This window comes from Pongo abelii, chromosome 6, assembly GCF_028885655.2.
Source record: "Pongo abelii isolate AG06213 chromosome 6, NHGRI_mPonAbe1-v2.0_pri, whole genome shotgun sequence".
Taxonomy (NCBI): domain Eukaryota; kingdom Metazoa; phylum Chordata; class Mammalia; order Primates; family Hominidae; genus Pongo; species Pongo abelii.
In genome coordinates this window covers 7,970,456-7,993,890 of record NC_071991.2, presented here as the reverse complement: position 1 = coordinate 7,993,890, position 23,435 = coordinate 7,970,456, and the positions used below count along the sequence as shown (strand labels likewise).

At 56.4% G+C, this 23,435-nt stretch overlaps 2 protein-coding genes across 4 annotated transcripts in view; one reads left to right on the top strand and one right to left on the bottom strand.

The window, feature by feature from the left end:
- Positions 1-11,544, top strand: part of BAIAP2L1 (BAR/IMD domain containing adaptor protein 2 like 1) — a 106,145-nt gene extending 94,601 nt beyond the window's left edge. Inside the window, exons 12-14 of the mRNA XM_002817703.6 lie at positions 440-620; positions 10,678-10,715; positions 11,193-11,544. Of these exons, the coding sequence (XP_002817749.5) occupies positions 440-620; positions 10,678-10,715; positions 11,193-11,268 (295 nt within the window). The 3' untranslated portion in view covers positions 11,269-11,544. The remainder of the gene's footprint in view (positions 1-439; positions 621-10,677; positions 10,716-11,192) is intronic.
- Positions 11,545-13,267: 1,723 nt separating this feature from the next.
- On the bottom strand, positions 13,268-22,873 carry BRI3 (brain protein I3). 3 transcript variants are annotated; one of them, XM_063725917.1, is made up of 3 exons: positions 22,488-22,828; positions 22,050-22,152; positions 13,268-13,681 (listed from the first exon to the last, which is right to left on the bottom strand). In XM_063725917.1, exons 1-3 carry the CDS (start codon positions 22,705-22,707, stop codon positions 13,549-13,551), a joined length of 456 nt encoding a protein of 151 aa, XP_063581987.1. In that variant the 5' UTR covers positions 22,708-22,828; the 3' UTR covers positions 13,268-13,548. The 3 variants fall into 3 exon arrangements, with proteins under 3 accessions (XP_063581987.1, XP_003780417.2, XP_063581988.1); XM_003780369.5 differs by having other exon boundaries at positions 22,566-22,827; XM_063725918.1 differs by lacking the exon at positions 13,268-13,681 and adding an exon at positions 14,292-21,683 and having other exon boundaries at positions 22,488-22,873.
- Between the last annotated feature and the right edge of the window lie 562 nt (positions 22,874-23,435).

Below are 23,435 nucleotides of genomic sequence, written 5' to 3'. Positions count from 1 at the left end.
GGCTGGGTGTGGTAGCTCACGCTGTAATCCCAGCTGAGGTCAGGAGTTCGAGACCAGCCTGGCCAATATGGTGAAACCCCATCTCAACTAAAAATACAAAAAATTAGCTGGGCACACTGGCGTGCACCTGTAATCCCAGCTACTCAGGAGGCTGAAGCAGAAGAATCGCTTAAACCTGGAAGGCAGAGGTTGCAGTGAGCTGAGATCATGTCATTGCACTCCAGCCTGGGTGACAGAGTGAGACTCTGTCGCAAAAAAATTTAAAAAATACAGTGTTTTGTATTGATACATGTACTGTGTGTGTCTGTGTGTGAGATCAAGATCAGGTTTTGACTGGTGATGTACCGTTACTGTTGTCCTTGGTCAGGGACATGGAGGATGTTTGGGGTTTGGTGGTGAGACATTATCTAACATGTGCTGTGTCCTTTTTGGGTTTGAGCCCTGCGCCGATGAGAAGCATCAGCACCGTGAACTTGTCTGAGAATAGCAGTGTTGTCATCCCCCCACCCGACTACTTGGAATGCTTGTCCATGGGGGCAGCTGCTGACAGGACAGCAGATGCAGTCAGAACGACATCCACCTTTAAGGCCCCGGCGTCCAAGCCCGAGACCGCGGCTCCTGTGAGTAAAGCCACAGCGGGGCGTCCTGTGTCCTGGACTCGCCATCCCCGACTGGGAGGCACAGGTCGCTGTTCCTGCGGTGACCGCCTTGCTCTGCTCTGTCCCCAGGGGGAGGGTCGTGTCCCCGGGGAGGAGGGAGGAGGGGCCTTGCAGCCTTTGATCCTCTAGATTCCCTTCTTTGTCATGCAGCCTTTCACCTCCTTCAGCCCTTCTTTCATGTGGACTGTATCTTGTCAGAGTTTACACACAGTCTAGATTTTATTAGGTTTCTTATCTCTCCTGCCTGGCTGCAGTCTTTTAGCCATTGAATCACCATTTTCTTTCATTTTCTTATTTTCTGAAGAGAGGCTTACGTTAAAAGTGGTAACTTCATCTTTCTTCAGAAAGTCTTTATACTCCCAGGCACTGCGGATGTTATCTTTAACCCTAAACCCTCTAGGCACGGGGTTTAGGGTTAAAGATAACCCTGAAAGATAACCCTAACCTGCCTCTGGGGGCCCAGCATGGAGGTCCTGGGCTCCCGGAACCAATTCATCCATTCCTGCCACCGCACATGTCTGCTGGGCACCAGGCCCTGGTGCGGGCTCTCCAGCTAGAGGAGAACAAGGCCAGACTCTGCCTGCCTCTTCAGAACTTCTGTTCTGGTGATAGGAAGCAGACAATAAAAAATAAACAAAAACACCGACGCTAGAAGCCATGCAGAAGAATAACACAAGGTGAGGTGATGGTGGGGTAGGGAGCAGCACAGCTGGACATCACTCCTGGGCTGGGTTGGCCGAGGTTAGTGTGCCCTGGCGTGAGACCTGTGGGTGAAGGGGAGGAGGCTGGGTGGTGGTGTCTGCACCCCTCGCTCCAGGAGCTGTCTTGCTTTGCGGAGAAGGAGCCAGGCCCCTATACCTTGTATCTGGGGCCTTTGTTCAGCTGTGAGTGGTGCCCAGGCGTGGAGTCTCTCGATGATATGAAATGGATGTGCTTCTAAAATGTGCCTGCCCCGGACCTATACATGAGCCTTGAGGAGTCTGGGAACGTAGACCTGCCTCGTTGTAGACTACAATGGCATGGTTTGGTTTAGGAATGCTAGCTTTTGAAACTTCATTCAAAATGTCTTTGAGGCCAGGTGCAATGGCTCATGTCTGTGTAATTCCAACACTTTGGGAGGCGAAGGTAGGAGGATCACTTGAGCCCAGGAGTTTTAGACCAACCTGGGCAACACAGCAAAACCCTATATAGACAAAAAATATAAAAATTAGCCAGGTATGGTGGCACATGTCTGTAGTCCCAGCTGTTCAGGAGGCTGTGGTGGGAGGATCACTTGAACCCAGAAGTTCGAGGCTGCTGTGAACTGTGATCATACCACTGCACGCCAGCCTGGATGACAGAGACCCTGTCTCATAAAAAAAGAAAAGAAAAATGGTTTACAGTGTAGTAGTTTGAATCTGGATCCAAATCAGCTCCATACATTGTAATTGGTGGATAGGTTTTGTGAGGCCTTTTCTAGCTGCAGGTCCCCCCCTCTGCCTCTTGTCCTTAGCAGCCTCTTTGTAGAAGAGCCAGTCATTTGTCCTGGAGGGTGTCCCCCATCTGGGTTTTGCTGATGGTGTCCTTTCTGCGTTCCCCCATGTCTCCTGTATTTCTTTAATTTGGTAGTTAGACCTCAGGCCCTGCTCAGAGTCTGTTGCTGTTTTGCTTGTTTGCCTGTTGTGTTTTGCTGGAGCATTTCACCAGTGAGGAGGCACATGTGGACATCCGTCTCTTTTTGTGATGTTAGTAGCTGTTGATGTTCGCCTAGCCTGCTGCTTTATTGAGGTTGGATAATGCCTTTTAAGGTAAAAGAATCTTGCCCCCAAAAATCACAGCTCTGGCACTGTAAGTGAGAGCACTGACACTTTGGCCAACCCTGGATAGTTTTCAGTGTTAGAAAATGAAAACGTGTCATTGTCAGTGTATTTACCGTGTGGATAACGCTTGGTGAAGAAAGTACTGTCGCCGCAATTCTTACTGCAGGGAATTGGATAAATGGAAGAAGCCTGGTTGTAAGTATCAGTGTACTCAGTAATGACAGATTCCTCCTTACTTAGCACTGGGGAGTGGAAAGGTGACCTGGCTTCATTCTTAAACCTCTTCGTTGGCTGGATCATGACATTGTGTCAGTGTCGGGAGGCTGCCAGCACACGGTGCACACCTTTTACCGGCTTCCCACTTCCTCGGACAGCAGAGCTTTAAGCACACCACTGTCCCCAAGGGCCCTGACCTGGAGGGCTGGGCTGAGCTGGGGCTGCCTGCAGGGGCGACCTGGTGTCCTGTAGCCTCCACCAGCGCAGCTGGACCATGTGGACACCACCGCCACCCTTCCCACCTGAGCTGGTATTCTCAGTTCACACCTGCGAGCTTCAGGCTGTCCTCTCCACAGGAGAGATTCCCAGTCATCCTGTCCCCAGCTGCCTCCACGGGCCGCACCTGCCAAAGCTCACTTCCCCACAGACCAACCTCCCTCTAAACCCCACCACACACACAGACACACACACGCACACACTCACGCGTGCACACACACCATCATCTTCAGGTTCCCCCTTTCTGTCTCGAAAGCTAGAAGGCTGGGCCGGGCGCGGTGGCTCACGCCTGTAATCCCAGCACTTTGGGAGTCCAAAGTGGGCGGATCACGAGGTCAGGGGATCAAAACCATCCTGGCTAACACAGTGAAACCCCGTCTCCACTAAAAAAAAAAAAAAAGCTAGAAGGCTTTCAGGCTTTCATTTTAGCAGCCTTTCATTTCTGGTTTCATCCAAGAACATTCAAAAGACCCAGATACCTCATGAGAATACCCTCCTTATGCAGATTCTAATCATTTCAGTTGTCATTGATTCTGCACGTGTTTGAGTGCTGACTGCTGATTAACTTCATGATCACTGAAATCGATGAGAAGACCCGTCCAGCACAGGGGTGGAGGTGACGCCCACAGGGAGGTCATGTTTATCACTGATAGCAACTGAGATTTCCTGGGCCGCAGACCTCTGAGGCCAGCAGACTTCTGTCAACACAGTCACATGGCAGTGAGGGTATGGCTGTGGGGGAGGGGTTTTGAGGACACAGATGAGACCGTCCCATCAGCATTCATCCAGCCGGCCTCTACTGGGTGGCCTAGAGCCAAGCCCTCAGGACACAAAGAGGAATGAGACCCACGCAGGGGTGGAATCTAGGGAGCGCTCAATGCATGGGGCGAGGACAAGGGGAGAGGCCGGGGTTCCTGGGACGCATCAGGGGAGGCTTCTAGGCGGAAAGCGTTGGAGCCAGGCTCTGAGGCATGAGCTTCGGCAAAAACACAAGGCCTGGGTGTTGCGGTGACTTGAGGGGCTCAAGAGCTGGGGTTGGGCAGCAGCCAGAGAGGCAGGATGAGCCCCCACACTGCTGCCTGGCTTCTGGCTGGACTGCGAGGGGAGTGGTGCCGCCGGCCCGTGGCGCCCTCCTGTCTTTCGTACCTTCACAGCCTTCGCACCTCACGGTGGTGCTTCCTGAGCGGTGCCTGTGCTGGGACCTCCTGGGGAGGTCGAGGGGTCGCGGGGCCTCGTGAAATGGAGAAAGGGAGGCACAGAACAGAAGAATGGCAGCTGCTGTCCAAGGCCCACGGCAGGTTAGAAACCCGGTTCCGAAATCTCAGCCAGCAGCTTCTTGGCCTCCACATCAGTACACTTTCCCGATAAGACACGCCGCGGTCATCCGCGTGCTGTTACTCTAACATCCTATGCAGACTGCAAAAGCATTGCGGGGAGGGACCGCAACTGTCACCCGCATCCAGCCTCTGTAGACAGCGCTCCTGTTAAACAAGTGACCACATTTCATCCAAACCGATCCCAGTCAGGAGTTCCGGGAGTGCAGCTGTGGGAAACGGCCTACAGACGCATTGGTGCTGCTCCAAGGGCGGGAGCAGGGGAATGGCCGTGTGTTCTGGGCCTCCTGGCCTCGCAGCCTCCTGCACCAGCAGGGAGCACGGATCAAGCATCTGTGTGTCAGAGACGAACAGCACAGATGCAAATGTTCCCTGCCCAGTCCAGCAGCCACAGGGCACCCAGGGCAGCGGAGCGCTTGAAAAACGGATGGTGCAACAAAGCAACTAGACGTTTACATTTGTTTGTTTGTTTATTTATTTATGAGACGGAGTCTTGCTCTGTCGCCCAGCCTGGAGTGCAGTGGCATGATCTTGGTTCACAGCAACCTCCACTTCCCAGGCTCAAGCAATTCTCCTGCCTCAGCCTCCCAAGTAGCTGGGACTACAGGTGCGTGCCACCACACCCAGCTAATTTTTGTATTTTTAGTAGAGACAGGGTTTCACCATGTTGGCCAGGCTGGTCTCGAACTTCTGACCTCAGGTGATCCGCCCGCCTCAGCCTCCCAAATTGCTGGGATTACAGGCGTGAGCCACCACGCCCGGCAAATTTTATTTTATTTTAAGTAGCCATATACAGCTAGTGGTTGCCACATTGGACAGTTAGGAATAGATCATACAAAATAGTACAGTGTTCCATTTAAAAACTTGCTGTAGCTGGGCACGGTGGCTCGCGCCTGTGATCCCTGCTACTAGGAAGGCCAAGGGGGTAGAATCACTTGAGCCCAGGAACTCAAGTCCAGCCTGAGCGACAGAGAAAGAACCCGTCTCAATATATATATAAAAATGAGAAGCTTGATCCATAACATGGCGGTCAAGAAGCAGGTACCATGGCTGAGGCTCAAAAGATGGTAGCCTACCGGGCACAGTGGCTCACACCTGTAATCCCAGCACTTTGGGAGGCCGAGGCAAGAGGATCATTTGAGCCTAGGAGTTCAAGATCAGCCTGGGCAATATAGTGGGGACCTCGTCTATATAGAAAATTAACTAAAAAACCAGCCAGGCATGGTGGCTCATGCCTGTAATCCCAGCACTTTGGGAGGCCGAGGCAGGTGGATCACCTGACGTCAAGAGTTTGAGACCAGCCTGGCCAACATGGTGAAACCCTGTCTCTACTAAAAATACAAAAAATAATTAGCTGGGCATGGTGGCAGGAGCCTGTAATCCCAGCTACTCGGGAGGCTGAGGCAGGAGAATCAGTTGAAGCCGGGAGGCAGAGGTTGCAGTGAGCCAAGATCACGCCACTGCACTCCAGCCTGGGCAACAAGAGGAAAACTCCATCTCAAAAAACCACCAAAAAACAGAAAGAAAATTAAAAAGCCAGGCATGGTGGCATACACCTGTAGTCTACTCAGGAGCCTGAGGCGAAAGGATCGATTGAGCCCAGGAGGTCGAGGCTGCAGTGAGCTGTCATTGTGCCACCGCACTGCAGCCTGGGTGACAGAGCAAGACCTGTCTCAGAAACAATGGCAGCCTTTGCCACCTGAAAGCCCCGGGGGGCTCTGGTACCCTTGAGGGCCGGGGACACAGTCCTGGAATTATGTGTCTCAGCCTTTTTATGTCCACCTGGATTAACTTAGCTTTCCCTAACCAAAATGCCTAAACCAGCTGATGATATTGGGGAAAGCTGTGTTATATCCCAGGCCAAACACTGGGATCCATGAGAGCTGGGAAAGCATCCTCATGTTTTTTTTGTTTTGTTTTGTTTTGAGACAGAGTCTCACTCTGTTGCCCAGGCTAGAGTGCAGTGGCACCATCTCGGCTCTCTGCAAGCTCCACCTTCCGGGTTCACGCCATTCTTCTGCCTCAGCATCCTGAGTAGCTGGGACTACAGGCACCCCCCACCATGCCCAACTAAGTTTTTTGTATTTTTAATAGAGACGGCGTTTCACCGTGTTAGCCAGGATGATCTCGATCTCCTGACCTTGTGATCTGCCCGCCTCAGCCTCCCAAAGTGTTGGGATTACAGGCATGAGCCACCACTCCCAGCCCCTAATGTTTTTTAAAAGCATTTTTATACATAATTTTATATCCAGCTCCTGTGAGTTGCAGCTCGTGTAACCCTGGAATGCTTAGGCTTAGGTGTCCATAGAGCATCCCACTCACCTGGGAAGCCCCACAGCTGCCTGTGACGGCACGTCTTAGACGATCTGAGAGCAGGGGCTTCTGCCCAGGGGGCAAGGGAGACTTGAGAGGACTCAAGCTGGGGGCTTGCCACAGGTCACATGATATCTCTTAAGTTTTTATTAATAACGATAAGATCCTGTTATGTTGCCCAGGCTGGTCTTGAACTCCTGACCTCAGGCAGTCCTCCTGCCTCGGCCTCCCAAGGTGCTGGGATTACAGGCGTGAGCCACTGTGCCCGGCCTGAATTTTTTTAATTTACGTATTTTCTACTGCAGTTCCAAGTGAGGAAGTATTGGTTCCCTCCCAACATTTTAAATAAGCACACGGCTCTCCTTTTTAAAAGCAAGCCTGCATTTCACAGCGCACGTTCACATGGCGTGAGCCCCTCCTGAGAGCAGCCAGTGGCCCGTGTGCAGGCCTGCACGCATCTTCGTTTGTGTCACAACGTGGGCACCTCGGCTTCCAAAAAGATCCCGGTGACTCGGAGCAGTTGGCTTTTCCCTGTTTGGGCCTCAGCGTCCCCCTTTTGAGAATAAAGGGGTTGAACTAGATCAGAAGTGAACTGGAAGACAAGTCTGGGCCACAGACGAGGACTGGAATGGGTTTTCACACTGAAGACAGGTGTCAGTGAGTCTTCTGTTGCGAGTAACTGGCCTCCAGCTGGCTTGGAAATGTTCCTTAGGGATGTTCCGTTCTGCTCAGGAGCAAGGCCACCTGCACTGGCCCTGTTCACTCTGTCCTGCCCTCTGCAGTGAGGGCCACCAGCATTCTCTGCTGCAGCCCAAGGAAAAAGTGGTGCTGGTGCTTCGAGCTGCCCGGGACCCCTCTGAAAGCCAGGTCAACTAGTCGCCCAACCTGGGCGCATGGCTATGCGGTGGGCACCCCGGAAGCTCCGTACAGTCAGGAAGGGGGTGTGGACCAGGCATCGAGTGATGGGTGGTCAGCCAGTGTCCACACACGCATTTTGGATTCTTGGATTCTTGGATTCTTGCGGGAGATGGGGGATCACAAGATGTGAACACCCTGGCCACAGTCAGCCGCTTGCTGGCCTCGCTCTATAGTCTCCAGTTGCAGCCCAACCACTCTCATAGTGGCTGCTGGTTTCGTGGCCTTAGTGGTCTCCTGTCTTGTTGGGGACACAGGACATGCAGCAGGCAGTGCCCGCGGGGCCCTGGGTGCCGGTGGCAGTGCTGTCTCTGGCTTGGAGGTGTCCCCCACTGCAAGGAAAGGGAACAGAGAGGAGGGCAGGTCTAGGTTCAGTGACCACCACAGTGGGCTGAGTGTGAGGTGTGCGGTTGAGACAGGGACGCAGGGAGGATGCTGTGAGACCCTTGGGGGCCACCAGATAAGAGGCACCATATGTGCCAAGCCCCTGCCCTCGTGGGTGTCCTTTGCGGTGGAGAGGGAGGCAGAGAGGCTCCTGCCAGCCTTGTATCCAGAGTGCTGAGGGTTCAGGTCCCTGAGAAACATGCAGATGTTAAACGGGAAATCTGCCTGAACACATCCAGTATGTTTTTGTTTTTGTTTTTGTTTGTTCTGTTTTTTGTTTTTTGTTTTTTAAAGACGGAGTCTCACTCTGTTGCCCTGGCTGGGGTGCAGTGGTGCAATCTCAGCTCACCACAACCTCTGCCTCCCGGTTCAAGCGATTCTCCTGCCTCAGCCTCCTGAGTAGCTGGGATTACAGGCGTCCGCCACCACGCCCAGCTAATTTTGTATTTTTAGTAGAGACGGGGTTTCTCCATGTTGGTCAGGCTGGTCTCGAACTCCCAACCTCAGGTGATGTGCCCATCTTGGCCTCCCAAAGTGCTGGGATTACAGGCATGAGCCACCGTCCCTGGCCGAATACATATTTTAAAGTAAACATTGTATTACAGAATACCACAGACAGAAAAGCACACAATGAATTTTCATGATGTGACTCCGTATACCCAGCAGGACGTTCCCGGCCCCCATGATCACCCGGCATGGCCCACATCCGTGACCATCCCTTCTCCAACACCAGATTCCCCAAGCCCTGGCACAGAGATGGCCGTCTGGGGTGGCCCCGTAGGGACAGTCGCTCAGCACTGTGTGGTGACCTGCTGTCTGCACAGAAGCTGGTTCTGGCTCTCCCATTGATGGGTGTCTGGTGTTTCCGGTCTGGGCTGTTTCTCCAGGGCTGCCCAAGTGTCTCGGTGCCCATGGGTGTGTGCCCTGCTTGTTCCTACAGGGAGCAGGATTGTTGGGCCCCAGGCGTGCATGCACAGGGTTAGCCCGACACCGAGTGGCTTCAAGCTGTCATCTCAGGCGTTCTTTTTCCTCCTCAGTCCTCCTGGCAGGAGTCGGTGCTTCTTGCTGCATTCTTTGTGAGGATTCACTGGGACCGTTTTAAAGTCCTGTGGGGGCCCAGGAGGCTCTTAACAAGCTCCGGGGTGTGCTTGGGGTGGGCAGAGGGTGTTTCTGGTTTCTAGTTTGGAAAGCGCCTTCCCCTAGCATAAGCTGCACGTGGGAGGGAGACGGTGTTGGCCCCAAGGAGTCCGATGACTCCAGTGGGAGAGGAGGGGAGGGTAGAGCGGAGTCAGGTTTGGCATGAATCGCGCCTCAGGTCCAGCCACGGCCCTTCTGCAACAAGGTCCACGAATGCCAGCACCGTGAGCACATGCGACAGGCACCCTGGTGCATTTAATCATAAATCAGCCCATCATAATCGCAGAGCACGAGCCTCACACCAGCAAGGACTTCCTCTGAGGCCTGCTAGGGAAGCGTTGCTTGCCCCGCAGGGAGAAGTCACTTTTGCGGCCATTTAAAGCCCTGTAGGATGTGCAAGGCAGGTCAGTGGCTTTGTGCTCCGGTGATGAAAAGCAGACAATGAATTGGCCCCAGCTGCCCTGCCCAGGGGATCTGGGGAGGGTGGGACAGGTCTCAGGCCACAGCCCTGGGGCTCCCAACCTGCCTTCTATCTCCACAGTCCGTACACCCAACATGCAGTGGAGGCCTGGCCTGGGCCTCCATGTCCAGGAACGGCCTGCGCTCTAGCGCTGGCATCGGGCATGAGAGGGCCTCCCCTAAGTCAGTCTTGAGAGGTCTGCGTGCTCCCTGAGACCCCCCAGGGGTGCTGGGACGCTTCCTGGGGCTGTCAGGACAGTGTGGCCGGGCCACAGGCTGGTTACACAGTGGTTACACAGTGTTACACTGCCCTCTCCTGGGCAGCTGCCTGACTCCGCTCCCTGTGTGCAGGCAGGAAAGATTGTTAAACCCTGCAGGCTTTTTGGAGTGAGGAAAAGAAGGCGCGCACACACCTGGCCCTGGCTCGCCCTGGGTGGCAGGTGCTGGAAGGAGGTGCTCCCCGCCCGAGCCCTGCAGGCACCTTTGCACTTTGGTTCCACCTTCTCTTTTCCTCAGTTTGAGCTTCCTACAAGATCCCAGGCTCTAGCAGCCCCAAAGCCGGTGGGGTTTTATTTTTACTTCCTGTTTCTTTGTGTCATGCTTCAGGAGTCACCTCCCAAAAAGCACACCCCAGTCACTAGATTCTGCGCTCAAAAGACCGTGCCTGAGGACCTGCGGGATCTCTGTTTCCCCCGGGTCTGAGAGGTTCTGTTTGGCACAAATATTTTCTTCTGTGATGTTGCTCTGTTGCTCAAGCTTCATGTTGTGAAACTGTTTGCAAGTTTAGCAGGCGGCTCGTTCACACATGAGCTCCCGACATCACGGGTGACCCGCGCAGGCAGTGCCATGCTCTGTTCACGCTCTGATACCTGGGAGGGCCGCTACCGCCTTTCAGAGCGTTTTCTGTTCTTGCCTTATTCTTCCAAGTGAATTCAGACAGTCTCACAGATTGGGACAGGGCACTTTTAAACATCCCTTATGTTTTAGATGTCTTTACCTCTAATACAGGCCAGTTGCAGCGGCTCACACCTGTAGTCCCAGCACATTAGGAGGCCAAGGTGCAAGGATCACGTGAGCTCAGGAGTTGACCAGCCTGGGCAACATAGCAAATCCCCATCTCTACCTAAAATAATTTTAAAAAGACCAGTTCCAAGCCCTCCATAAACTTCTTTATCTTTCTCACAGAACGATGCCAACGGGACTGCAAAGCCGCCTTTTCTCAGGTAGGCGTGGCTTCTTACGTGAGCCTCAGCATGTGACATTGCTCTTCCCCGTAGTGTCCCCCGGAAGGGCCTTCGGTGCCCAGCCCAGGGGGTCCAGCCTGAGAAAGGCCTCGGCCTGTGGAGCCATGGGGGACTGCGGCCCCCTGCTCTCTTTACCAACTGCTTTAGACCACCCTGGGAGCAGGGCCTGCCCACCCCCGAGTGGCCCCCATATCACACACAGTGCAGGACTAAAGAGGTGTGGGTGCCCACGTCCAGAACGCTTAAAACCTGGGATCGTTCTGCAGCGGGTGGTATGGTGTAGGAATCATCACTGAGCAAAACTTTCACACTCAGAAAACGCTGCTGGGACCTGTACAAGCTGGGGAGGTGGTCAGCCGCCCAGTCTCACAGGGCAAGAATGGGTTATTAGCACTGTTAAAATCCAGTTTCCCTCGTAGAGCGGAAGTTCTGAAAGATTTTTCTTATGCCCTGCAGCGGAGAAAACCCCTTTGCCACTGTGAAACTCCGCCCGACTGTGACGAATGATCGCTCGGCACCCATCATTCGATGAGAAGGCAGCCAAGGACTCTCCCGGGCCTCTCCGGTTCTCCCTTGTGGAATGATGGGCGTGTCCTATCTGCCACGTGCTGACGGTCGGGAAGCTTCAGCGGAGAGGCCTAACTCTACTGTCGCCTGCCTGAGCAAATCATGCTTCTGTTTCACGTAGTTGGGTTGACACGTTTCTGCCTTTAAGATAAATGAGTAATAGTCTAATGACCAGCTCAGTCATTTAAAATATTTTCTTCCTATTCTGTTCAAGAAACAGTAAACTTGGTTTCAATCTTTACTGTATTTTTTTAAATGAATTTTTTTCCTTAATAACAGCCAGAATAAGGGATAGTCTATGCTTTCAGGACTGGCTTTCTGCACCTGATGTGAATGAGACTAGTTTTATTTTATAAAACATGTGCTCTTAATAGCATTATGTCTAAAGAAGATATCACATAAGTTTGCATCTTAGCATGCAAATCATAATTTTAAGCAATATAAATTATGAAAATACTATATAAATGTAATTTTTTAACTTAAAATGTTTAATCAAGTGTACAGCTTCCAAAGATGGAGAAACCCCCGCCCTCCCTCCAACCACACCAGAGCTGTAGAGTGCTAAGACGCTTTGCCTGCCCTTATCACAGCCACCCGTAGCACTCGACGAAATTCTCCGAGAGCTCCTTTTCTTGGTAGTTAGGAGTCACCGACGGATTCGCCGCACACGGCCCATCCAGGACACAGGCCTGGGCGTCGGAGTCATGGCTCCTTGTGTTCTCACTCAGCTAGTTGGCCAAAGCTGCATCCATTACCACTACACTCAAACTGCTCGGGGTCCTGGTTTCTCCGTGTTTGAATCAGGTACGGACTCTCAAAGGATACGTGTAAAGCCAGGATGACCTCTGGTGCCTGGAGAGGGCGGGTTTTTCAGTCTAGCAGCCATGACGCCCTCAGAACCTGGCCCTATGGTACGGATGTGAGGACTACGCACTGGCTGCCCTGAGCCCGGGGCTGGAAATCACCTCTGGCTGCCAAGGATCTGGACCTATTTTGGAGTGGAGAGTCATAGTTAAAATTCCCAGCCAGGCCCAGGTACGGGAATCCCAGCATTTTGTGAGGCTGAGGCAGGTGGATCACCTGAGGTCAGGAGTCTCTACTAAAAATACAAAAATTAGACAGGTGTGGTGGTGGGCGCCACTCAGGAGGCTGAGGCAGGAGAATCACTTGAACCTGGGAGGCAGAGGTTGCGGTGAGCCAGATCATGCCGCTGCACTCCAGCCCGGCCGCTCACCGTGTGTGTTGCGGGGTGCTGGGGCTGTGACTTATCCCCTCTCCTTTGGCCTTGCCATAAGTGTAGTATCCTATGAGGCTGAGATTGGGAAAGGTTACATGCAGGTAAGCCAGTGGACGTGGCCGATGCTTCAGGCTCCTTCCAGCCAGGTCCAGCAGTGTCACCATCTGCTTCTCCTGGGAGGACCAACTAGGCACCCCCCCATGAAGGGCTGCAGGCACCATGAACTATGTTCACAACCCCAGTCTGTCCTACAGAAAAGGCTGCAGCCACGTGAGAATTCAGTCCACACAAGCCCCGTGGCATGTTCCCCACTTCAGACGCAGGGCTCAGGGAGCCCCGTCTGGCGCCGAGGGGAACTGCTGGGGTGTGGGTGACACCTGGCCTTTGGCGTTCCGCCTTGGGGATGTTTCTGGTTTTGTTACGGGGTCGAAGAATAGGACCTGTGGGTCTCGGATGCAACCCGCAGGTCCCGTGGCTCACCCAACCCCAGGTTCCGCCTCCCAGACCAGAACAGGGGGATGGTCTGGTCCTTGGCACCGAGGTGCCTGCTCTGTAAATATCAAGGGATTACAACTTTAATAATAAAGCAGAACTTGAAAACATTTTCTTGAGCTGTAAGCACCTGCTGAATACAACTGTGGTCAGGACTGGCCAGGGGAGCACTGGGGGCGTCGTTCCGGTCTTTCCTGGGTGTCTGAAAGCACCGCGTAAGCAGCACCAGGTCAACAATGGTATGAATCTCATTTATTGAAAACATTATTTCTCACCTTTCTCAAATTGAAGACTGCAAAAAATAAAAGCAGTGCTTTATTGAGTTGTCATGAGCCTCGGGCGGGAGCAGCAGCGCTGCCTCTCCGCGCTCCGGGAAACCGCAGCTGGCGTGTGCCACATCGGTCCCACCTCGCTTTACAAAACAGTCCTGAAGCTTAATCAAATAAAACTATTGTACACAACATTTACATTAGAAAGAGAGAGCTGGGTGTAGGAAAGCCGGGCCTGGTGTTCCCTTTAAGCAAAGGTGGCTCCACAGTTGGGGCATCTTCGCTTCCTCAGGGCAAAACAGCAGATGAACCCGAAGGGGAACAGGACGATGGCCAGGAAGATGCCCAGGAAGGTGAAGCAGTCTTCCAGCACCCCAACCCTGCAGCAGAGATGGGCAGAGAGGGTGGCACCATAAGGACCCGGGCAGCCAGAACCCTCACCCCTCCCACCCTCACATTCAAGAACCAACCAGTGGCCATGACTGACATGGGGACCTCTGGTGAGTGAGAAAACAGCCCCCCACCGCCCAGCTACAGCCCACTGGCCTGGAGAGCCCCAAGAACCAGCTGCATGTACCCGTTCATAGAATGGCCATAGCTATTTAATCACTACATGTAACATTCAAAGAAAAGGGGAAGAATAAAACAGTTGAAAGGACTCATCAGTTAACCTTGAAAGGCAAGGCAGGGTGTGTGGTGGCTCACGCCTGTAATCCCAGCACTCTGGGAGGCGGGTGGATCACCTGAGTTCAGGAGTTCAAGACCAGCCTGGCCAACATGGTGAAACCCTGTCTCTACTAACAATACAAAAATCCGCCAGGCGTGGTGGCACATGCCTGTAGTCCTGGCTACTTGGGAGGCTGAGGCAGGAGAATCGCTTGAAACCAGGAGGCAGAGGTTGCAGTGAGCCGAGATTAAGCCACTACACTCCAGACTGGGCGACAGAGCGAGACTCCATCTCAAAAAGTAAAACCTTGAGAGGCAAGATCATTTTGGTGCCACAAGCCACAAACATCTGCTCTTAGAAAAGGAACAACTAGCAGCTTAGTGATCCAGTCAGGTTTGGGCTTTTATTCGATTTCCGTTCCTTTGGTGGGGGGGTGGGTTAATGGGAGACTACAGTCGGCCATGTTCACACAATGTCTGAAGGCCACTTATGTTGAGAAATGTGATCTCAAAGCCGCCTCTTCAACAAAGTTCAATGTAACAGACTAAACTAAGACACCCGCAGGGCATCGCTCAAAATCGTGCGCCAGTGAGCCTAGGTTCAGTGACCTAAAATCATCATCGAACCCAACTGTCAGTTTCAGAGGCCCTAAAAGTAGGAAGCCAGAAGCCGAGTGCTCAGCTCAGCTCCTTAGGCTATTTCTGGAAAGTTCTGGACACAGCTGAAATTAACCACACTAGCCAGCTCAGCCCAAATGAGAAAAGCTTTGCTCCCACCAGACAGGCAGACCGCAACGGGCTCCTTCTGGGCCTCCTGGGGGCCCAAACCCCCCATCCAGCCAGTACTGGAGTGAGTGAGTACTGGAGTGAGTGGGTGGGGCTGTCTGACAGGTGATGGGACCTGCTGCTTAGGGGGGAAGGGGAGCCTACAGCAAGGCGGTGCAGTCACCTGCCTGCGACAGGGAAGCGTGACTACCTGTGCCTTGCTAAGGGGAGAAAACTTGGCCATCTGGGGAACCCTACTCCCATCCCAGCCCCCTGCATGTTTCCAAGCTGCTTCCTGGGGGTCTGGACTCATGAGGGCCACTGCCCCCACCCCTGCTGGGCAAGGCAGGCTGGGGAGCCCAAACCCCACCCACAGAACCTGTTCCCTGCTTCTCCGGGGATTATGGAAAAATAAACCAGAATATTCTGAAGTCGGGCTTTCCACTGCTGAAAGAAAAAGTTGCAAAGTGCGGTGGCTCATGCTTGTCATCCCAGCACTTTGGGAGGCCGAGGTGGGTGGATGACCTGAGGTCAGGAGTTCAAGACCAGCCTGGTCAACATGGTGAAACCACGTTTCTACTAAAAATACAGAAATTAGCCGGGCGTAGTGGTGGGTACTTGTAATCCCAGCTACTCGGGAAGCTGAAACAGAATTGCTTGAACCCGGGAGGCAAAGGTTGCAGTGAGCTGAGATCGTGCCACTGCACTCCAGCCTGGGCAACAAGAGCAAAACTCCGTCTCAAAAAAAAAAAAAACAAAAAAAAAACTTCATGCCCACCTGCCTCCCTCCAGGCTACTCAGGGAGGTCCCTTCAGCAATCTCCAATGGAGTTGGACACCGTGGCTCACGCCTGCAACTGCAGCACTTTGGGAGGCTGAGGCGGATCGCTTAAAGCCAGCAGTTCAAAACCAGCCTGGGCAACAAAGACCCCCCCCCCCCCCAACAAAAATTTAAAATTAGCCAGACACGGTGGTACGCATTTGGAAAAGGGGGATTGTTCAGCCGATTTTGGGAAACTTTTCTCCTAGAGTCCCTATGTCCATTCGTTCTCAAAAGGCTCTGAGAAGTCCTGCGGCACTCTTGTACCCAGTGTTTCCCAAACTCACACAACGCCACCTGTCTGTGTGGAGGGGCTGAGCTGGGCTGCAGGACACACCATGAAGCTCCAAGGCAAAGCCAAGCAGAAGACCGGAGTCTGTCAGGAAAGTTTCTACTTCTTGTGTGGGCTTTTACAAAAGTGTCCCCTATCTAAGCACCACAAGGTCGTCAGGCCACCACACTGCTTCAACCTTGCCCAGGGCTGCCCCTGCCAGTCCAGACTGGGCAGGACACCTCTGCCCAGCCCTGCCGAGTGCAGCACGCCCTGCCTGGCTCCAGGACCTTCTCCCCCAGTGCCACAGCTCCCAAGACCACACTGTTGAGGTGGGGGAGCCTCGGGAAGGCCGAGCACCAGCTGTGTCCCCACAGATGGCCATGACAGGCTCTGGGGGAGCTGGAGGGAGCCAGTGGCCTCGGGCCTCTCAAGGGAGCTTCCTCTTCCCTTTTCTTCCTGGCATCTACGGTCAAATCCCAGGAAACACACTGGCTGTATATTCCGGTTAGAAAATGTCCCATGAAAAAGCAGACAGGGAGGGTGAACCCCCTGAGAAATCCTTCTAGGGGAGAAGCCCGCACCCCCCTGGAGTGGTCCCCAGTGTCACCAGGCACCCCTCAGCCAGCCCAATCAGTGACCATCTGAGCACTTCGCCTCACGAGCAAAGCTGCTGAGAGGCAGGGCTGCAGGCAGAGCTGACTGCCTGTTCAAAGGCCCAGAGATGCCTGGGAGGAGGCTGGGCAAAGGCGTGTGGGTGGGGAGCCCGCCCAGGGGGTGCAACAGAGACATCCAGGTGTGATGGTGCAATGGGCGGGGGTGGGGCTTCACGGTACTGCCTGGGGGCCCCGCCCACACCAGCCTCCCACCTGCAGCTGCTGCTTGGGCCTGGGACCCAAGTCCAAGGGCAGCAGCGCCCTCCTGCTTCCTAATTCTCCATCCAGACCCAAAACCTACCTACTCTGTCAGAGCTGAGAAGTGCAGGAAGGCTGCTCACTCTTGCTGCACTCCCACTGCCACGGGCCAGGGCGCCGGCCCACCTGAGTGCTAGGATTTCCAGCAGCGCCAGCCCAGCCCACCCAGGCCCCGGCACCTCACTTCCCAGCACCTTGATTCCCAGCCCCGGGGCTGCAAGCAGCACCATGGGCCAAACCTAATGCGCTGACCCCACAGCCTCCAGGCACAGGGAAACACCCTCCTTCTTCCAACCCACGGAATTTCCGTCCAGACCCATCCCATCCTCAGCCAGAGCACAGGGCTGGGCCGTTTGTGCCACCCTGGCCTGAGCCGCTCAGGCTCAGTCCAGGGACCCACTCTGGCACCTCCTAAGGCAGCCTCCCCATCCCTGGTCCATTCAACCCCCGCCCTCCTGCCCACCTCCACGCCGCTTAAAGAGAGGGTAGGAGGGCCGAGGCCCCCAGGTCTCTGGGGAGAGCGAGCCTGTTTCCCTGCAGTGCCGCCCGGGAGCTGGACAGATCCAGCCGTCCCAGGAGGCTCAGGCCTCCGCCAGCAACAGAAGGCTGTGATCCAGACCCGAGAACCCCGGCCCGGGAGAACGAGCACTTGGGCCTGAGAGCTCTGAACGGGCTTCGAAGGCCCGAGGGCTGGCCGGGAGAGTTCGGCCCTCACCTCTGGCTCTGGGGTCAGCCTGAGGGTGGGCAGCATACCCTACCCCCAGGATTCCACAGCCGTACCCACAACTTCAAACACCAAGAGGCGCTGAAGGCAGAACTCGCTGTCACTTGACAGCAAACTCACCTGGCAGCAACATGTGACCTGAACTGGTGTGTGGCTATTTATAGTCGTAATTTATCCTACTTTATCTGAATATTCATGTCTTGCTGCAGAAATATTAATGTTTTAACTGCAGTACTGTCCTAGACCTCAAAGGGAGTGTTGGCATCATTTACTTTTTAAAACCCCAAATCTTCTGAACTGAGAAACACAATCCAGCTTCTAGGTCAAGACTCCCCAAGCTGCAGGGCAGGCCCGTCCCCAGCACTGGAGGGCAGAAGGGGAACCCCTGCCCCGGAAAACCTGCGGTCCCCACAGCCTCGAGTTCTCCCCCTTCCAAACCCGGAAGAGCCCACCTGAGTTGGTGGGGTGGGTTTCAACCTTCTCAACCGCTCCGGTCCTGACCGGCTCCCTCTAGCCGCCCCTCCCCCACTCTTGCGCAATAGGCCACGCGGCCAGGGAGGGACCATGGCCACTGGCGAAATTAGGGAACTGACTAATTCCAAGAGCACTCCCTTAAGGCGACTCCAATCCTGCAGTGAAAGTGGCCAGTCATGCCACTGTCATCCGCCCGGAGCTGGGCCCTGGGACAGTGGAGGCCGCGGGGCTCCCGCCTCACCAAGGACAGAGGGGGCTGGCAGCAGGGCTCTGAGCTGCCCAGGGAGAAGGCCATCCTCGCCCTTCCTGTGTCCCCATAGGCACTTTACAGGAGGCTGAAGCTCAGGGTGTATCCAGGGACTCCCAGCCGGGAAAGGCGTGGCTGGGATCTGAACCCGGATGGGCTCCCCAGTCACGAGCACCCATCCTGCAGGTCCCAGTTCTCTCTCCCAGGCAGCCCCCAAAGGCAGTGTCCCAGGGGACTGGCCCCAGGGCACCCAGCTGTGCTCTGTGCACAGGGTGGCCTCGAGGCACCATCCACGCCCAGGAACAACCCCAGACCACCACCCCGCTGGAAGGCCAGGCCTCACCAGGAAAAGGGGAGACACAGGGCTTCCTCAGAGGGCTGCAGGCCTGAAGCCATGTTCAGTGCAGGGCGAGGTGGCCCCAAAGCAGCTCCAGCCAGCCTCTGGCTGTCCCAGGGTGCCCACTCCCCACAGGGGAGCTGCCTGGCTTAGGGACAGTTCACCAGGACCTCCCAGGGCCATTCCCAGCAAACCCAATGGCCAAGGCCAGCCCTCGCCTCCCCTGTGGAAGAAAGGCCTGAGCAGGTGCCCGGAGACTCTGCCTGCCACCACACCCACCCCAGCATTGCCACCTGGCCCACAGCTGGGGGGCTGAGCCCAAGGTCGGAGACTCAGGAGGCCACTGAGGCAGCACTTGGGCCCCGAGGTCCGCAGCCTTGCCCAGCAAGCAGCCCAGGCCCAAGCTCCGGCCCATCCGCTGCCCCCACACCTCAGGCCAAGACTGTCAGGACAGGAACAGCCCACAGGCCATGCATATGGGCAGAGCCATCCCAGCTAACTCAGCCACTTCCTCAACCAGGGGAGTTCTGGCTTCCAGGTCACAGGTGGTAGGAGGGAGCAGCCCCTCCACCTCTGTCATCTGGAAGTCCAAGGCTGTCACAGGCTCCTTCCCCTCCAGCCCTTCCCAGGCTCCACAGTCCCCACCCCGTGCCCTCTACAGCCCACCTCTACCCCCCAAGGGCCGTGGCAGCCTCCACGCTGGCCACTGAGCCACACCCTGGGCCTCTGAGCGACATCCGCCCTCCACAGCTGTTCTTTTCACCTTCCCTAGGAAAGGTGAAATCCTTTCCAGGATTTCCTCTCTCTCTGGTCACCCCCAAAACTAAATACCCAATGACAGCCCAGCCAGTACTCATGGGGGCCTGGTGCAGGCCAGGGGCCTTCCCCACTCCTGCCTTCCCCGCTTGCAGGGCGCAGGCTCTGCTCCAGCCCAGGAGAGCCTCCCAGCACAGCCACCTCATCCTGCACCTAGGTACAACCACACCCCCAGCAAAGAACGACTGGCCTCCCTGCGCAAGGGAGAACCTGGTTTCAGAAAGGCCCAGGCCTTGGGCAGGGCAGGGCAGGGTAAGGTAAGGTAAGGTAAGGTAAGGCAGGGCAGGGCAGGGCAGGGCAGGGCAGGGCAGGGCAGGGCAGGGCAGGGCAGGGGTGAAGCAGGAGGGTGGGAGGAGCAGGGACATATCCGCTGCCGGGCTGCGGAAATGCTTCCTCATAAATGGCTAAAAAGGGCAGACAGAGTCAGGCAGCTTCAGCAAAGGCCTGGCCAGGGCAGCAGAGCCATAAGGGACACGGGCTTCTCTGGCCAAGCCTCACTCAGAAGGACTAACAGACGTGTGACTTGGGCAAATTCCTGCCATGCCACCAGGCAGGGAGGGGGACAGAGCCCGGCGGGCTGGACCTGGGGCAGGAGGAAGTGTGCTCATGTGAGTGGTATCCTGTCTCCAGGGCCCGAGACGCCAGGCGGCGGCCAGACGTGTGTGTTGTGTGTTCAGGGAACCGTCTCCACTCTCCTCGAAGAGAGGAGTGGCCCAGGGACCGCACACCCCACCCACGCCAGCAGCAGAGCACCCAGCCCCCTGCTTGTCCTCTGGCTACCACAGGGCACAGAGACCCATCCCATGCCAAATGCAGCTGCAGAGGCAAAGCCTCGGGGAGCCAGAGCCACTCTCCAGCATCCAGGGCACCACGGGCAGAGCGCAGGGACGTGTGTGCTGGGAGGGCCTGGCTGCAACCCGAGGGGTCGCCGGAGGATCCAAGAGTGCTCTGGTCCCAACTTAAGGGACTAAGGACCCCCCAACCTTGTCCAGAGAGGACCCAGCCTCCACCCTGCCTGATGCAGCTGCCCAGGGGCACAGAGCAGTGATCAAGTAACCAAGGACCCTACCCCTGCAGCCTCTGAGGGCCGAGCCCAAGATCCTTCCCAGCAGAGCACAGCCCGACCCCGCTTCAGGTTCTGCATAACTGGAGAGCACCTCCAGGTTAGCGGAAGCCATGGGCCTCCGCAGGGACACAGCTCCCACCCAGGGAAGGGGAAGTGGCAGGGCCAGTGCCCCTATACCGACAGCAACTGCGCCACCACCTGGGCGCCCCCCAGCCCTGGGATATCTGGGCCATCCCTTGCTGCCGCTGGTCTCCCACCTCTCCAAGTTCAGGGGCTTAGGCAGAGAAGAGCTAAGAGCCTCAGAGACACCTCACCAGACACCCCCACGTCCCAGGTGGGGAAAGGCCCCGCTGTTCCTGGCAGGACCAGGACCGGAACCCGGCTCCTCTGGCAGGCTGGACACCAGGATGGCAGGGCATGGACAATGACACGCAGGCAGACCCTCTGCTCCTCCATGTTCTGAGTCCCCTCCATGTGCCTTCACACTCACACAGCTCTGCCAGCCCCCACAACCCGGTGCAGCTCCGGGAGAGAACTATGTCCCGAAAGCAGCCAGCGCCTGCCCTCCCTCCCCCTTCACTCCAAAGGCTAATGTTTCTGCTGGGTGGTGACCAACTGTGTCAAACTTACGTCCCAGTTAGGGTTTGTCACAGGGTCCCTGTGCAGGCAAGCAGCCACAACCTGCCCCCGAGGTCCCAGCCTCTTGTCCCCACTTCTAGGATGCCTCCTTCCCAGGAAGTTGCCTGCTAAGTCTCTGAAATCACTCACTTCCCCATGACTCCACGCTAGGCCTTACACACACCCTTTTGAAATCAAGTCTAAGTCCAAACCAGGGTTTCTTAATTCCATCTCAGCGGCTTCAACTTCCTCCTCCCAGACACAGCTGAAAACCCTGTCCCCGCCAACTCTGCCCCTACTTTCTAAGCAATCTGAACACCCCCAGCTACCAAGGGTTTATATTTAATTAATCCTTATTTAAACGTGAATCCTCAAAACCTCCATAAACAAGCCTCTAGCTGCACCTCGGGGCCCTACAAAAACCAAAAAGTGTGTGCAGGTCCAATGCGAGGATTTGAAAAAAATAACTCCTGCCTCAAAGAAACAGGGGGTTTCCATTCTGGTCCAGTTCGTGGAAGAGCGTTTCAAGCCAGCTTTGAAAAAAGCAGCTCTTACAGCCGTCGCTTCTCCCACTGAGGTCTCTCCTGCTGGTGCACTTACTTCCAAATGCCCCTTCCGGGAAAACGAAACCTTCCGCCACCTTCGACGATCAACTGCAGAGTAAACTTGCGGAAATGGAAGGAAAAAGCAGACACCTGATTCCTTGCAAGTCCCAGAACAAAGACGAAAGGACCACGAGTCCCGTTGTTACCATTTCTACATCGCAATCACTTGGGGTGCAATGCCCCAAAATCTAGGAAAAGGAATCCACCCTTTTGCCCCCACAAAATGTGTTCAGCGCCAAGGGTGAGCGGACCCGCGCTCTCCCACACCGCATACGGGCAGCCTGTCTGTCCCTCCCATAAAGGGCTCTGGTCAAGATCCAAGTCAAGCCGGACCCACTCCCACAAGCAGAGATGTGAGGGCCTGGGGGTTAGGGTGGGGGTCCTCAGCGCTTCCACGGCCAGTCCCCAGGCTGCAGACCCACTCACCTGCAGACGGGACAGCCTCCCACGACCACGATAGAGTTGGCAGGATAGCGGGTGACGGTCCGGCTGTGGATGTTGTAGACCCTGGGATGGTGGGTGGGTATCCCTGTGGGCAAGAAGGCAGGTCATTAGGGTGCAGGGAGGAGAAATCGGACCGCGACGGAGACTACTCATCCGGTCCCCCCAACCTCCACCCCGCTAAAAAAGCCCCCGGTCTTTTCCACCCTCGGGACGGCCACCGCGGGCCTGATTCGGCGCTAATCTGCCAACAGCGAGCGCCTCGTGACAGAAAGTTCATCTGGGGCAGGGATCCGGCCCCGCCGGGTTACGACGGGCCCGAGGACGACAGCCCCGGGGGGGAGGCTGGCCCTCGGCGGCGCGGGGTCCCGAAGCCGGCCCGGGGACCTCCAGCTCCAGGAAGGACACCCGGACGGGCCCCACCTGCCTCCGGACCCGCGTCCCCCGACCGGGCTTGCCACCTCGGAAGCCGCCGGCGGGGAAAGTTGGTTCCGGGCCCACCTGTGACGAGGTAGGGGTAGGGCGGCGGCGGGGGCGCGGCGGGGATGGCGCCGTAGCCGTGCGGGCCGCACGCGTAGTCGCCCTGGCCGGCCTCCAGGTTGTAGGCGGGCGGCCGCTCCTGCAGCAGCGGCTTGTGGTCCATGGCGGCCCGGCCGCGCCCGCCGCTCCGGCCCGGCTCGGCTCGGTCGGCCCCGGCGGGGGACGCGGCGGCGGCGGCGGCGGCGGCGGGGACGCGGCGGACCGGGTGGCTCGGGCCCCTCTGAAGCAGACGCGGGGCGGGGCGGGGCAGGCGCGAGCCGCGGGCTTCCCCCGCCCTCCCCGGCCCAGTCACAAGACCGGGGTCACGTGGGCGACGGGAGGCGGGGCGCGGGGGCGGGGCCGGCGGGGCCGGCGGGGCGTCTTAAAGGGGCCGCACCCTCCCGAAGCCGCCCCGCCGGCTGCGCCTCTGCACTCCGCCCCGCCCCAACGCGCCGCCGCTGCTCCCTAGACCTCCTGTGGCGGGGAGACCCCCCCCCATCCCCCCACCACGACCCAGAGAAGCCCCACAGGGTCGTGACCTTCAGGGCTCGCGGATACACCCCCACCTCCCCCTACGCCCCGATCTCCCAGGCCGGCCGAGGTCCACCTACCCGTGGAGAAGGGGGAGGGCGGGGCCTGGGAGGGGGCGGGGCCGGGTGGGTCCCAGGCCGCCCCAACCCCAGCCCTCTCCAACCCCAGCCCTCTCCAACCCCAGCCCTCTGCCCCCACGATCGCCAGCGCTCCCAGCAATACAAAGGGCACACCCGGGCGTGCACCCCAGCTGCGGCCTGCGCGGTGCTCAGCTGCGGCGCATTGCCTCCGTTTGCCTTTTGGACAATTAGGTGATTTACA

What these genes read in the sequence shown, in the direction of transcription:
- BRI3 (XM_063725917.1), bottom strand. Translation starts at nt 22,707, where the DNA reads ATGGACCACAAGCCGCTGCTGCAGGAGCGGCCGCCCGCCTACAACCTG. An exon ending in GGACGCGGGTCCGGAGGCAG is followed by an intron (nt 22,153 to 22,487) that starts GTGGGGCCCGTC and finishes TCTTGCCCACAG; the next exon opens with GGATACCCACCCACCATCCC. An exon ending in GGAGGCTGTCCCGTCTGCAG is followed by an intron (nt 13,682 to 22,049) that starts GTGAGTGGGTCT and finishes TCTCTGCTGCAG; the next exon opens with GGTTGGGGTGCTGGAAGACT.